Source organism: Pseudophryne corroboree, chromosome 9 (genome assembly GCF_028390025.1).
Source record: "Pseudophryne corroboree isolate aPseCor3 chromosome 9, aPseCor3.hap2, whole genome shotgun sequence".
Lineage (NCBI taxonomy): Eukaryota > Metazoa > Chordata > Amphibia > Anura > Myobatrachidae > Pseudophryne > Pseudophryne corroboree.
Genome location: NC_086452.1, coordinates 193566628 through 193581179, shown reverse-complemented (window position 1 = coordinate 193581179; position 14552 = coordinate 193566628). Strand labels below are relative to the sequence as shown.

At 47.2% G+C, this 14552-nt stretch overlaps 1 protein-coding gene across 1 annotated transcript in view; it reads right to left on the bottom strand.

Moving 5' to 3' along the window:
* Positions 1-6762: 6762 nt before the first annotated feature.
* LOC134956871 (putative ferric-chelate reductase 1) overlaps positions 6763-14552 on the bottom strand; it is a 92194-nt gene continuing 84404 nt past the window's right edge. Inside the window, exon 5 of the mRNA XM_063938758.1 lies at positions 6763-7062. Within this exon, the coding sequence (XP_063794828.1) occupies positions 7000-7062 (63 nt within the window). The 3' untranslated portion in view covers positions 6763-6999. The remainder of the gene's footprint in view (positions 7063-14552) is intronic.

The window sequence follows — 14552 nt, the reverse complement described above, 5'->3', positions numbered from 1 at the left end:
GATTGTGAGAATTTTTTTTTTTTTAAAGTCCCTATGTACAAAAACTACATGTTACCTCCAAGTCATGTGATATCTTGGTGGTGTCATGTAGGGAAATGTGGTGTCTTGGTGGTGACATGGGAAATCATGTGGTATCTTGGTGGGGTCATGTGGGGTATTGTGGTGTCTTGGTGGTGACATAGGGTATCATGGTGTCTTAGAGGTGACATGGGGTATCATGTGGTGTCTTGGTGGTGACATGGGGTATCATGGTGTCTTAGAGGTGACATGGGGTATCATGTGGTGTCTTGGCGGTGACATCAGATTTACTTGGTCGTGGCACCGATTAACCAATTTCTCCTACACAGCATTCACCAACATATCCCTGTCAAAAAACCCATTACTCAAGCACCCCCCAGTGCATTCATTAGCCCATCTTTCCCGAATTCATTATCAATCCCTCCTCCCAACAACCATTAGCACATTCATGCACCCACCCTTCAGCTCCCATAAAGCTCCCCTCACACAGCACCAATGCTCACATAGCAGCACCCATACTACGCTCAAACAGCGGCACCCATACTACGCTCAAACAGCAGCACCCATACTACGCTCACACAGCAGCACCCATACTACTCTCACACAGCACCCATACTACGCTCACACAGCGGCACCCATACTACACACAGCACCCATACTATGCACACACAGCAGCACCCATACTACTCTCACACAGCACCCATACTACGCTCACACAGCTGCACCCATACTACACTCACACAGCACCCATATTATTCTCAAACAGCACCCATACTACTCTCACACAGCACCCATACTACGCTTACACAGCAGCACCCATACTACTCTCACACAGCACCCACACTATGTCACACAGCACCCATACCATGTCACACAACGGCACCCATACTACTCTCACACAGCGGCACCCATACTACTCTCAAACAGCACCCATACTACACTCACACAGCGGCACCCATACTACGCTCACACAGCGGCACCCATACTACACTCACACAGCACCCATACTACACTCACACAGCGGCACCCATACTACTCTCACACAGCGGCACCCATACTACACTCACACAGCACCCATAATATGCTCACACAGCACCTATACTACTCTCACACAGCGGCACCCATAGTACGCTCACACAGCGGCACCCATACTACACTCACACAGCACCCATACTACTCTCTCACAGCACCCATACTACACTCACACAGCACCCATAATATGCTCACACAGCACCTATACTACTCTCACACAGCGGCACCCATAGTACGCTCACACAGCGGCACCCATACTACACTCACACAGCACCCATACTACTCTCTCACAGCACCCATACTACACTCACACAGCACCCATACTACACTCACACAGCAGCACCCATACTACTCTCACACAGCGACACCCATACTACAATCACAAAGCACCCATACTACACTCACACAGCACCCATACTATGCTCAGACAGCGGCACCCATACTACACTCACACAGCACCCATACTTCTCTCACACAGCACCCATACTACGCTCACACAGCACCCATGCTACGCTCACACAGCGGCACCCATACTACTAAAGCACCCGCCGGTGCATTCATTAGCCCATCTTTCCTGAATTCATTATCAATCCCTCCTCCCAACACCCATTAGCACATTCATCCACCCACCCTATCAGCTCCCATAAAGCTCCCCTCACACAGCACCACTGCTCACATAGCAGCACCCATACTACGCTCAAACAGCCGCACCCATACTACGCTCAAACAGTGGCACCCATACTACACTCACACAGCAGCACCCATACTACTCTCACACAGCACCCATACTGCGCTCACACAGCAGCACCCATACTACACACAGCACCCATATTACACTCACACAGCACCCATACTACTCTCAGACAGGGGCACCCATACTACTCTCACACAGCACCCATACTACACTCGCACAGCATCCATACTACACTCGTACAGCACCCATACTACTCTCACACAGCACCCATACTATGCTCACACAGCGGCACCCATACTACTCTCACACAGCACCCATACTACACTCACACAGCAGCACCCATACTACACACAGCACCCATACTACACTCACACAGCACCCATACTACTCTCACACAGCGGCACCCATACTACTCTCACACAGCACCCATACTACACTTGCACAGCACCCATACTACACTCACACAGTACCCATACTACTCTCACACAGCGGCACCCATACTATACTCACACAGCACCCATACTATACTCACACAGCACCCATACTACGCTCACACAGCGGCACCCATACTACGCTCACACAGCACCCATACTACACTCACACAGCACCCATACTACTCTCACACAGTGGCACCCATGATACTACGCTGACACAGTGGCACCCATACTACACAGCACCCATACTGTGCTCATACAGCATCCATACTACACTCACACAGCACCCATTAACATCCCCCCACCTAGCACTCAGTAACCCAACTATTTTTACATCCCAATTCCCATTCACCCTCATACAGACACACACACACACACACACACACACACACACACACCTCTCTCACACATATACACACACATCATAAATCGATTGTGCTCATCATGGAGCCATTATAGAAGTTACCAGACACCATGCTGCAGCAACATCAGCAGCAGCTCCTTCTTTGTGTGGTATAGTCTTGGGGGCGAAGCTTGGCTCAATCGGGACCTGAGTGCAGGAGAGAGTCGACTCTGGAGGAGAGGGGAGGGGTGGACAGGTCACTGCCTGCACAGCTCTGTGGCTACTGATCATACTGATAGGTGAGCATGTCGGGGCTTGAGGAGGCTGGGCCTGGGAGGACGGCTGCTGGAAGTCTGTGTGACAAGATAAAGTTCTATCCTGTCAACGCTGTCAGTCTCTTGCTGTGGGCCTATTTTCAATGTGGGGCCTGGAGCTGCAGCTCCACCCACCCCATTGTTAATCCGGCCCTGGGAAGCGATGGCTCTTTAAATCATCCAGGGAGTCAGGAAGTGTGATAGATGGTAACTGCACTGAGTCTATTACCAGCAGGAGATTCTGGAGCTCACTCCAGGCTGAGAGACACCAAAGCACTGACAGACCTGGAACTTATACCCAGCGCTCACAGCTGAGTGGATGAACGGCTCACATGATGCAGAAGCGAATCCGGATTGGCTCCTGGAAGATCAGCTGACTGGAGACTGTCATGGCGACCACCATAGCTGGTTTTGGAGGGAGCTCCAGCATTGTGTTACCACATGGAAGTAGTAATGGCCGCAGAGTCAGTGGAGACTGTATCTGGTGACCACTGGAGTCAGGAAAGCATGTAGTATAATGATAACATAGACAATGCTGTGAAGGCACAGCCTGGAGAAACTTGCTGAATTGAGTATTCACACAGAAGGTTAATCAGCACAGGTGCAAATCATTGGCAAGCCTTAGTTCCCAAGCAGAGAACTCAACACTCAGGCAATTCATGGTACTGGAGAGCTGTATTACCAGTGATCAGATAACATGCAGGATATAGGAAAGATGGCTGAGGTAAGTCACCAAATGTTATGATTTTAATCAGGATTGTGACAGTGGGGACCCAGTGGCAATAAATTGTGCCCCCCTCTCTCTTCCCCCAGTGTGCACACATCTACAACTACTATGCATACCCAGTGGGACACACACAACACACACACACAAACATACATACACATGACATGCGTTACCTGCTTGGAACCATTTTGACCAGTCATGGAGCAGCAGAGAGCAGGCAGCTGGGAGAGTGCAATCAGTGTAGACTCTGCTTCGAGTCCTTCAACATTTGCAGTGGCAGTGGTGGTCTCTGGGACAGTGTCCTGTGGTATTTGACTTCATCATATTGTGATACTGTGTGCAGTAAGACTCTGCTGAGCCGCTGAAGAGGAGGGGAAATGGAGATGCAGCTAAATGCTATGTTCCAGTTTTAATAGCAGTGTGTGGGGGGCCCTAATATGTGGGGGGCCCCAGTATGACTGCCCCTGTCGCTCCTCCTATAATCCAGCCCTGTTAATTGCTGATGTACAGTATATAAAGAGAGTGGTTTGTGGGAGTTGTCAATTCTCAAGGAAACTGCCATATCATAGGGTGGAGAACTGTGTCAGTTGACGTCCCACTCACTGACATGTCCTTAGAACACAGAACTGGAAGATGCTGGATGATGCTATTCAGCAGCACAGAGCCATGCTTCTAATTGCAAAGGTCAATGGCCAGTGTCCCCCCTTATCCAGGGACACACTATTAGAGGAGACCTCATATATCACCTGTCATTGAGTCCTCAGGAGAATGGTGACTCATATGCGAGGGACTCAACACCAGGCTTCTTCACAGCACTGTCACATGCATACAGTGGGGCAAAAAAGTACTTGGACAGCCACCGATTGTGCAAGTTGACCCACTTAAATAGATGAGAGAGGTCTGTAATTTCCATCATAGGTACAGCCTAACTGTGAGAGACAGAATCTGAAAAAAACAGGAAATCATATTGTATGATTTTTAAACAATTTACTTGTATATTCTTGTGGAAAATAAATATTTGGACACCTACCAAGTATCAAACTTTCTGTCTCTCACAGACCTGTTACTTCTTCTCTAAGAAGCTCTTCTATCTTCCACTCGTTACCTGTATTAATGGCACCTGTTTGAACTGGTTATCTGTATAAAAGACACCTATCCACACCCTCAAACAGTCAGACTGCTACCTCTCCACCATGGCCAAGACTAGAGAGCTGTCTAAGGATACCAGGGACAAAATTGTAGAGCTGCACAAAGCTGGGATGAGCTACTCGACAATAGGCAAGCAGCTTGGTGAGAAGAGATCAACTGTTGGCATAATTATAAAAAAATGGAAGAAATACAAGATCACTGACAATCTCCCTCGGCCTGGCGCTCCATGCAAGATCTCACCATATGGGGTATCAATGATCTTGAGAACGGTGAGGAATCAGCCCAGAACTACACAGGGGGACCTGGTCAATGACCTCAAGAGAGCTGGGACCACAGTCACAAAGGTTACCATTAGTAACACACTACGTCATCATGGATTGAAATCCTGCAGCACCCGAAAGGTCCCCCTGCTTAAGCCAGTACATGTCCAGGCCCGTCTATAGTTTGCCAGTGACCATCTGGATGATCCAGAGGAGGATTGGGAGAATGTAATGTGGTCAGATGAGAGCAAAATCAAACTTTTTGGTATAAACTCCACTCGACGTGTTTGGAGGGAGAAGAATGATGAATGGCATGCCAAAACACCATACCCACTGTGAAGCATGGGTGTGGAAACATCATGCTTTGGGGCTGCTTTTCTGCAAAGGGGACAGGACGACTGATCCGTATTAAAGAGAAGATGAATGGGGCCATGTATCGTGAGATTTTGCCTTCCCTCAGTAAGAGCATTGAAGATGGAACGTGGCTGGGTCTTCCAGCATGACAATGACCACAAACACACCGCCCCGGGCAACTAAGGAGTGGCTCCGTAAGAAGCATTTCAAGGTCCTGGAGTGGCCTAGCCAGTCTCCAGACCTCAACCCAATAGAAAATCTGCAGAGAAAGTTGGAAGTCCATGTTGCCCGGCGACAGCCCCAAAACATGACAGATCTACAGAAGATCTGCATGGAAGAGTGGGCCAAAATATCTGCTACAGTGTGTGCAAACCTGCTCAAGAACTACAGGAAACATTTGACCTCTGTAATTGCCAACCGAGGCTATATTACAAAGTATTGAGTTCAACTGTTTGATTGTCCAAATATTTATTTTCCGCAAGAATATACAAATAAATTGTTTAAAAATCATACAATGTGATCTCCTAGGTTTTTTTTCAGATTCTGTCTCTCACAGTTGAAGTGTACCTATGATGGAAATTACAGACCTCTCTCATCTTTTTAAGTGGGTCAACTTGCACAATCGGTGGCTGTCCAAATACTTTTTTGCCCCACTGCAAGTGGTCTCAGCCCTGGGAATCGGAGATTGGGAAAATAGGTGCAGCATTGACCAGGAAAATTGCACATTCCAGTATTAATGATTGCTCCTTCCAATAGGTGTAAAATATCCTGCGATATAATTATGCAGTATACCACGGTGGAGGACGGTCTAATTCCTATAATAAGGATGAGATGAATATATGACTTTGTGCTTGCTATACTAACCCTCTCCTGTTATTAACGAACAGCAACCAATCACTCTCAAACAACTAACTTTATAGCATAGATATCAGCAACATACATTTACTTCCTTTGCTTACTATTCTCTTTTGAATGCGTTTGGCCTTATTTTATTAATATATCTGTGGCCACAGAAATACATTTAAAGTATGGTAGGTCCTGTGTGACTCAAATGTGATGTGACCCAGCCGTTTTTATGTTTTTTAATCTTTCAGGATGGGAGAGTAGTTTGCCCTTTGGGGATTTAAATTTCTGTGGGGATTCTAATTCGTTTATTTAACATATTGGTTCCCCTGTTATTGATATTGTAATCCAAGAAAAGAAAAAAAATGTAATATTCTGATTTTTAACAAAGGTGAGTATATTGCAGCATCATGTATTGAAGGTATACAACATAGCGAGTGTATTGCTAAATAGTTGCTGTAGTTTAATTAAATGTTAGGCAAGTATTACAATACCACATACAATATAACACATAGGGATAGTTATAGTTTAAATAACATTTACCTATAATGAAGAATTGTAAATATCATTATACAGTAAACATACAGAGTAAAGTGATTTTCCAGAATTCTTTTTTTTTTTTTTCAGATATTTTTGTTCAAGATTTTTAAAAATGCAGTATGCATTTAACAATAGGTCTACACAATAACATAACTAGTTTATAATGGCAACATTGGAGCAAAATACAGTAGGTCAGATGTTACATTGAGGTCTAGAAACAGGCCACCACCATCATTACTTAAGATCCCAGTTCTTCAGTCTTCAAGATTATTCCGTTGATTTAGAAGAACATCATTCCAGTGCAAAAGTGACGGCAATAGCACAAAATGAGAAGAGTTTTTCAAAGGTCAAAGTCTGCAAATTAAGTTTGGGTTTTATTTATTAACAGGAAAGTCTACGTGAATAATTCACAGTTACAGGACAAACTACAGTATTAACTTTATATGTTTCATAGACTGAGCATGCCATATGCATCAGTTTTCAAGTAATGCAACAGGGTCTACTAAATAAAATGAAATTTTATACTAGTGCAGTTTAGGAAATGAAATCAAATATTTGATTTGGTCTTGTGAGTTATAGGGACTGATTCTGAGATGAAAAAGTGGTTGTTTTTGCAGAAGCCTGATTTACTAGCATCTGCTAATCAAGTCTCCATAGGGCTAATGCATGATTCAATACAGCTTCAAGCATGAGGTCGCACAACTCATTGTTTTTCCGTCCACAGCCACAATCATCATGATTAGAATAGCCAAAGATCTGTCCTACTAAGGGTGTGTACACACTGTGAGATCCTTGCTATGCCTGATTTTCACTTGCGATTTCCCTTGAACTCCCCGGAGCCCAGCACCACCGTTTTTTGACTAACTTTTCTTGAGATATGGACTATGTGTACTTATGATTTTGGCTTATTTGAGATTTTGGCTTATGTGAGATGTCATTGACATGTGAGATTAACTAGATAGTACACCGATCTAGCAAGGATTGACTTGCCTGCACAGTCTATCTTTTCTTGTGATGCCGACCTGGCGGGACCGCGCATCGGGATCGAATCGGGATCGCAAGGTGACTTTCACCTTGCGATCTGCACTAACTTTTCTTGCGATTTTGACTATATAGTCAAAATTGAAAAAAAATATCTCATCGTGTGTACACACCCTAAGAATCATCCGGAGATATGCAAACATGTGTAAATAAGCTTTTGCGTTTGTGCTGTATGATAAACTGACTAATTGCATCTGGGGAAACAGATACATTCAACTCAGAATCAGCCTCATAACCCTTTTATGAACATATCACTGGTTATTAAACAAGACCAAATTAGTTCAATAGCTCAGCTGCAGGAGACATAAAATGATCACATTCAGAAGATTCATGGTATGCTGTACATATGTCACACACTAGAAACATCTACCTGCTACCAACTACTGCATAGTGAACAGTATAGAAAATGAAAGGGTTCCGTGTGACCACTGCTGGTCTGAGGTGATACTGTATTTCGGGCCTAATTTAGCTTGAGTTGTAGTTTTGCAAAAAATCGCAAAAATACTACTCTTTTCTTTAACATGTGGTGGGCCACCTAGCACAGGCCAAGGCTGTCCCGCATGCCGGGTCCTGCCCCCCCCCTGCTAACATGCAAGCGCATCACTGTATTTTGAATTTATTTGTTTCTGTATTTTGGCATATCTTAAACCATAATGAGATAACTTGGGGGTGGGATCCAAGTCTAAAGATGAAATAAATTTATGTTTTTATACACAGCCTGAAAGTAATCATATAAAATATTTTTTTAACAATTTTTGTGTGCATGTAACAAAGTTTGTGTATATTGATCAATCAAAAAGCAAATACAGTATGTCACTATCTCAGTTGTGCTCTAATCATTTTGGATTTTGGAATATTTTGGATTTCTGATTTTTGGATATAGGAGACTCAACCTGTACACATACTGCCATTAGTGCAGTAAAATCCAAAACTAATTAGGTATCATAAGTAATGCATATACAAATAAGATAATATTTGCTCCTGAAGAAGGTTTTGAAGATGATATATTTCCTCTGCTTCTGGAGAACTGTTTATGATAACCTAGCAGTAGCAGCAGTTCCTGCCTTTGTGGAGGAGGGGTCTGCCACTGAATGCTCTGCCTTGTCCGGAGGAGAAGGAAAAAAGAGAAAGCCCCTGTTGCCAGCCTAGTCCTGGCACCTGCACAATGGAACTTACAGGCGCTGCAACTGGCACATGTGCACAAGTGGTGGTTTGACTGCGCTTGTGTAAACCCCCGGCTTCCATAGACTGCATTGGCTGAAGCCCATAGAAGCCGGCTAGGATTAACGATCAGGCAGGAAGTGGCTTCCTACTGGGTCTCTGCTAATCACAGCCCAGAGTGGCAGTCCCAGAGGGAGGAAACACCTCCCAATGGGACTGCCTGCAGGTGACTGACAGGTAAGACTTACAATAGGAAGTCACTGCCAGTCAAAGTGTAGCCAGCACAGTCACGGACTGCAACTGTCTCACTGCAGTGGTGGACTTTACGGGGGAGTAGGGGGGGTGGGGGGCTGCAGTCTTGCAGCCCATAGGTAAAATCTGCCACTGCCTAGCAGCCATAACATCATGGTTGAAAGCAAGTGCATAAGTTCCCCACTCTAAATCAATGAACAAGAACAGTGCTAAACAGCTCTATATTATACCTCCTGAGTACATAGCTACTGTGAGAGAATTAATTAAAAACATCATAAAGTGGATTTGCAATGATTTCATTCATCCCCAATAGACGTAAATTTGTGGTTCCTAAAATGTATGAGTTTTCTTCTCTAGTGTAAATATAATGGCCATAGTGTGCATGTCTATGCTAATGTATATAAGAGATGGAGTAAGGAGGACCTACAGTACTTCAAAACAGGGAAAACTGACTGACTCCTTCATTGTATATTAATAGTATGTTCAGTGGCAGGAGGTGATTTATCTTTATAAGCTATGAAGGAATAACAACCAATGTACTGTAGTTACAGATGAGCTTTTATCTTACATGTAGATTTTGTAAGTGTGTAGCTTATAATTCTAATTAAAAAGTTTGAGATTTTACTGTACTATTAGCTCATTTTCCTTCTGCATGTTATGCATGTCCAAATAATGTTATACTTACCTCATGAGCACCAGCAGATAGAGAGGGAGGATGCTTCCCTCCCAGAGAGGGAGGGTGCTGCTCCCCCCCCATGGTATCCCCCCAGAATTTGGAAGGCATGCTGATCCGTGTAGTGCTAATGGGAGATCCTAGGGGTGGCTCCCAGGTAAGCTAGCCCTCTGTCTGGATGTGTTTTTGTATGAACCTTTATCATGAGGCCTTACTGTAGACAAATCACATGGCCCTATGTGGGCACTGCTATTATGCAGTGTTAGGACTGCTGATATCAGAGAAGCCTTGATGCGGATCAGCAGCTAAACATGTCTTTGCAAACACATGTGACCAATTTCTCTGAAATTCTATTACCAGATAGGTTCAGGTATTGTTACAGGTAATTTTCAGTGTGCTGGGGGGATACCAGGGGGGTGAAAAGCACCCCCTCCCATGTTTGCTGTTTGTTTGTGACCCCTCCCCTTTTCTAGCACCTTATATATAATTATCTCCAGGAATGAAGAGCGAGTGCTAAATAGCGCAGGTGATCGTAAACTTCATGTAGTAGGATTGTATGATCCTTGCACAATTTAGTTAGGTAAGCAAACAGTTAACAGGTTGGGAGCAGGAGGCTATTAGAATAGTGGGAGTGTTTAGGGAGGAGCTAGAGGACATTTTGTGGAGGAAGGAGTATTCCTCTTCCTTTTTCTCTTTTGGATTTCCTCTGAGGAGGTCATACTACTGCCTGTGAGTACCTATCTTTTACCTATTTTTGCAGTGTTGCTCTACTACTGTATTTCTTCCTTTATCTCCCCCTTTCTCTACTCCTTTTTTCTTATTATTTCTAATCTCTTTTATTGTACTATCCCCTCTTTGTTTGACTGTGCGATGGCTGCTCGCCCACGCAGACAGGCGTCCCCGCCTGCCCGCTACCTTGGTGATGCAGCTGCCTCACCGGAGCCTCCCGCTCAGTGCCGCCATCCGTCTTCCCGCCCGGTGACAGTCCCGCCTCCGGCCCCTTCCTCTGTGGGGTCACGCGGGGCTGCGGCAGCGGGTGTGCGTGCAGGGGTGATATCCGGCAGTCTCGCAGCAGCTGCCACCAGGGACCCATGACGTGCTCTGGAAACCGCCGCAGGGCTCCGGCTTTCCCATCTAGAGCCCCTTCTGCCTCCGATTCAGCTCCCGCTGCTACACATGGTGTGCGAGTCGGGGCTGTGATGGGGGTGCGCACACGTGCCCAGCTCGTCTAAGCTCCTGGAGGTCCCGTTGTGTCTGCCTCCAGGGGCTTAGTCCACAATAATGTTGGGGATTTAACCCATGGGAGGTCCACAGGGGATATTGGGGCTAAAGGTATGATGGCAGCTAGTTTATCCTCCCTGTCTCGCGGTACCCAGGCTTGGGCCCAGCGTGGTAGGAGGCGCTGGGCAGTAGTTCCTGGTCAGTGGGTGCTCTCGGCGCCACATGCATTAGTCTCCTGTGGCAGGTCCTATGGGGTACTCCCGGTCAAGCTGGGCACAATCCAGCTGATGCACACCTGCTTCAGACGGCTCCTAGGCATAGGGATAGGCGCCCAGCTCGGGGGCTTCAATTTCAGGATGGCAGTGCACGGCCCCTTGCCAGTGGGGAATCTCCTGTTAGGGGCCCTGCACTCTTGGCTGCTCCTACGGCTGGCCAGACCACCCCCACGCCTCTGGCTGGGGACTCAGGGGCAGTTACAGTGCTTCTTCTTTCAGTAATTGGGACTTCCCCTGTTAACTGGGCATGTGTCCGGGAATGGATCAGTGAGTCAGGGTGGCGATTTGCGCTCTGCCTTGACCCCTCCCCTAGTCACACAACTGACGGCGTTGTGCGCAGCTGTAGGTTCTTCTGCCGGACTGCATCCAGTGGTTGCCAGTGGATTAGGCACGCTGGCATCTCCCAATAGCCAACTGCCTGGCTCTTCGAAGGCGCCTTTTGTTTTCTCTTGTGTTGCAGATTTGGTAGACATGGTGGAGAGCGATTCTGGTGACGGCAAGCTGGCCTCCTCCTCGGTCGAGACAGGATTCACAAGCCTCTTCATCAGGTGAGACTGATGTTGATTGGGAACAGGGTCAGGAGGTTGGCGCAGCTGAGGACGCGAATGGCATTCCGCATGTGGCTCTCTCAAAGGGTAAGCACCGTAGGCACGGGTGTTCCCGCAAACGTGGTAAGCGTCCGCGCCGCCATATGCACAGTAGTCCAGAAGAGGGCAGCCCCAGCAATGTAGTTAATTGCCCTTACACCAAGGTAGTGCGCGGTCTCCACCCACGGATACGGGATTGTATCAATAGTGGGAAGTACGTAGATGTCTTTGCTTTGACATCTAAGACCAACAAGGCTTTAGTGGCAGCTAAGAAAAAGAGTGGGATAGGTGAGGATGCCTATCGGTCCTATGTTAATTGGCTCAGAGTGTTCTATACCTTCTCAGCCTGTTATCTTGAGACGCATCCAGAGGAGGTCATGAACATCATGAGATACCTGCACATGATTCATGGTCTGTTCCATTCCGACCGGCCTTTTGCATGGCTCCAGGATGATGAGGAGTTTAGGCAGAAGCAGCACGGGCTGCACGTCATGGCATTCGGAGTGAAGGATGTCGAGGTTTGGTGGTTACGCAGAGCTTCTTCGAGCCTGTGGTGGACTCCCCTGCCAAGCCTGTGAAAGCAAACAATAAGGGTTCCATTCGTTCCAACAACCCATGCAAAAGGACCAAAGGTAATTTTGCCTTTAACAACGGCAATTGTGGATCCAGTTCGAAATGTCGTTTTCTACACCGCTGCCTGCGTTGTGGAGCGGCACATCCAGCAAAGGAATGCCCCAAGCCTGCTGGTGCGGGATCAAGCGGCAGATCCTCCGGTGTTAACGTCTCTAAGTAAAGCCCCTTCTCCCATCCGGGTTGATACTATGTGCAAATGGCTCAGTTGATACCCGCTTCACTCTCAGGCTGCATTCTTGCTGGAGGGTTTTAGCATTGGTTTTCGCCTTTCCATTAGCGGTGAGGTCCCTTTATCTGCTCCTCAGAATTTGCGCTCGACCAGGGATCTTCCCCACATCCTGAAAGAGTAGGTAGCCAAGGGGGTGCAGCTGGGTCGCATGGCCGTCCTCTTTGCTGAACCCCCTTTGCCTAATTTAGTATTGTCCTCTGTTGAGGTGGCCTCTAAGAAAACCCCTGGAAAATATAGGCTAATCCAGTTAATGACGCTATCCCAGAGGCGCTGTCCTCTGTTACATATCAGTTGTTTGACGATGCTTTGAAATTGGTCAGGTCTGCGGGCAGGATCGGTGCTAGGGTGTTCGGCGCCCCCCTGCAAATTATAAATTTGCGCCCTCCCATACTTTCTTCTTTACAGCATGCAGCGAAAAAAAGGTATGTGGTCTCACAAGAAAGGGGCGTGGCCACACAATAGTACCCCCATTTCAAAATACTTCACATAGTAGCACAATCCTATTCACATTACACCGCATGCAGTAGCGCCACTTAAACACATAGTGCCCCCAGTAGAAGCACTGATTACATGCATAGTGCCTCCTGTAGCAGTGCCACTTATATGCATAGTGCCCCTAGTAGTAGCGCCGATTACATGGATAGTGCCCCCAGTAGTAGCGATGCTTATACGCATAGTGCCCCCAGTAGTAACGCCGATCACGCGCATAGTGCCCACAGTAGTAGCGCCGCTTATACTCATAGTGCTCCCAGTAGTAGCGCAGATTACATGCATAGTGCCGCCAGTAGTAGCGCCGCTGACATGCATAGTGCCGCCAGTAGTAGAAGCACCACTGACACGCATAGTGCCGCCAGTAGGAGCGCCGCTGACACGCATAGTGCCCCCAGTAGTAGCGCCGCTGACACGCATAGTGCCCCCAGTAGTAGCGCCGCTGACACGCATAGTGCCCCCAGTAGTAGCGCCGCTGACACGCATAGTACCCCCAATAGGAGCACTGCTGACATGCATAGTGTCCCTAGTAGTAATGCCGCTGACATGCACAGTGCCCTCAGTAGTAGCGCCGCTGACATGCATAGTGCACCCAGTAGTAGTGCTCCCAGTAGTAGTGCGTCCAGTAGTAGCGCCGCTGACACGCATAGTGCCCCCAGTAGTAGCGCTCCCAGTAGTAGTGCCTCCAGTAGTAGCGTCGCTTACACACAAAGTGCCCCCAGGAGTAGTGAAACTTATACACAGTGCCCCCAGTAGTTGTGCTGCTTATACACAGTGCCCCCAGTAGTTGTGCTGCTTATACACAGTGCCCCCAGTAGTTGTGCTGCTTATACACAGTGTCCCCAGTAGTTGCACCACTTAGAAATATAGTGCCCCTAGTAGTAGTTATACATAATACCCCCAATATTAGTGCCATAATCCTCCCACCACACACACACACACACACACACACACACACACACACACACACACACACACACACACACACACACACACACACACACACACACACTTTCACTCACTCTTTCTTTCTCTCCACTCACCTAAGTCTGAATGGCTGAATCAGGAGCAGCATCCTCTCTCTCTTCACAGCCTGGTCCCCTGTAGCTCCACCCCTCTGACCCGTGTAGCTCCACCCCATCCAGACATGTAGCTCCACCCTCTTTTTCCATCCTCAACACTGCTGAAGGGAGAGAGGTTGCGGACTGTTCAAGCTGCCGACGCCACTGCCTGTGTCTGTAGTGTGACAAGTGCAGCGACAGCTGACAGCAGCAGCAGGGACC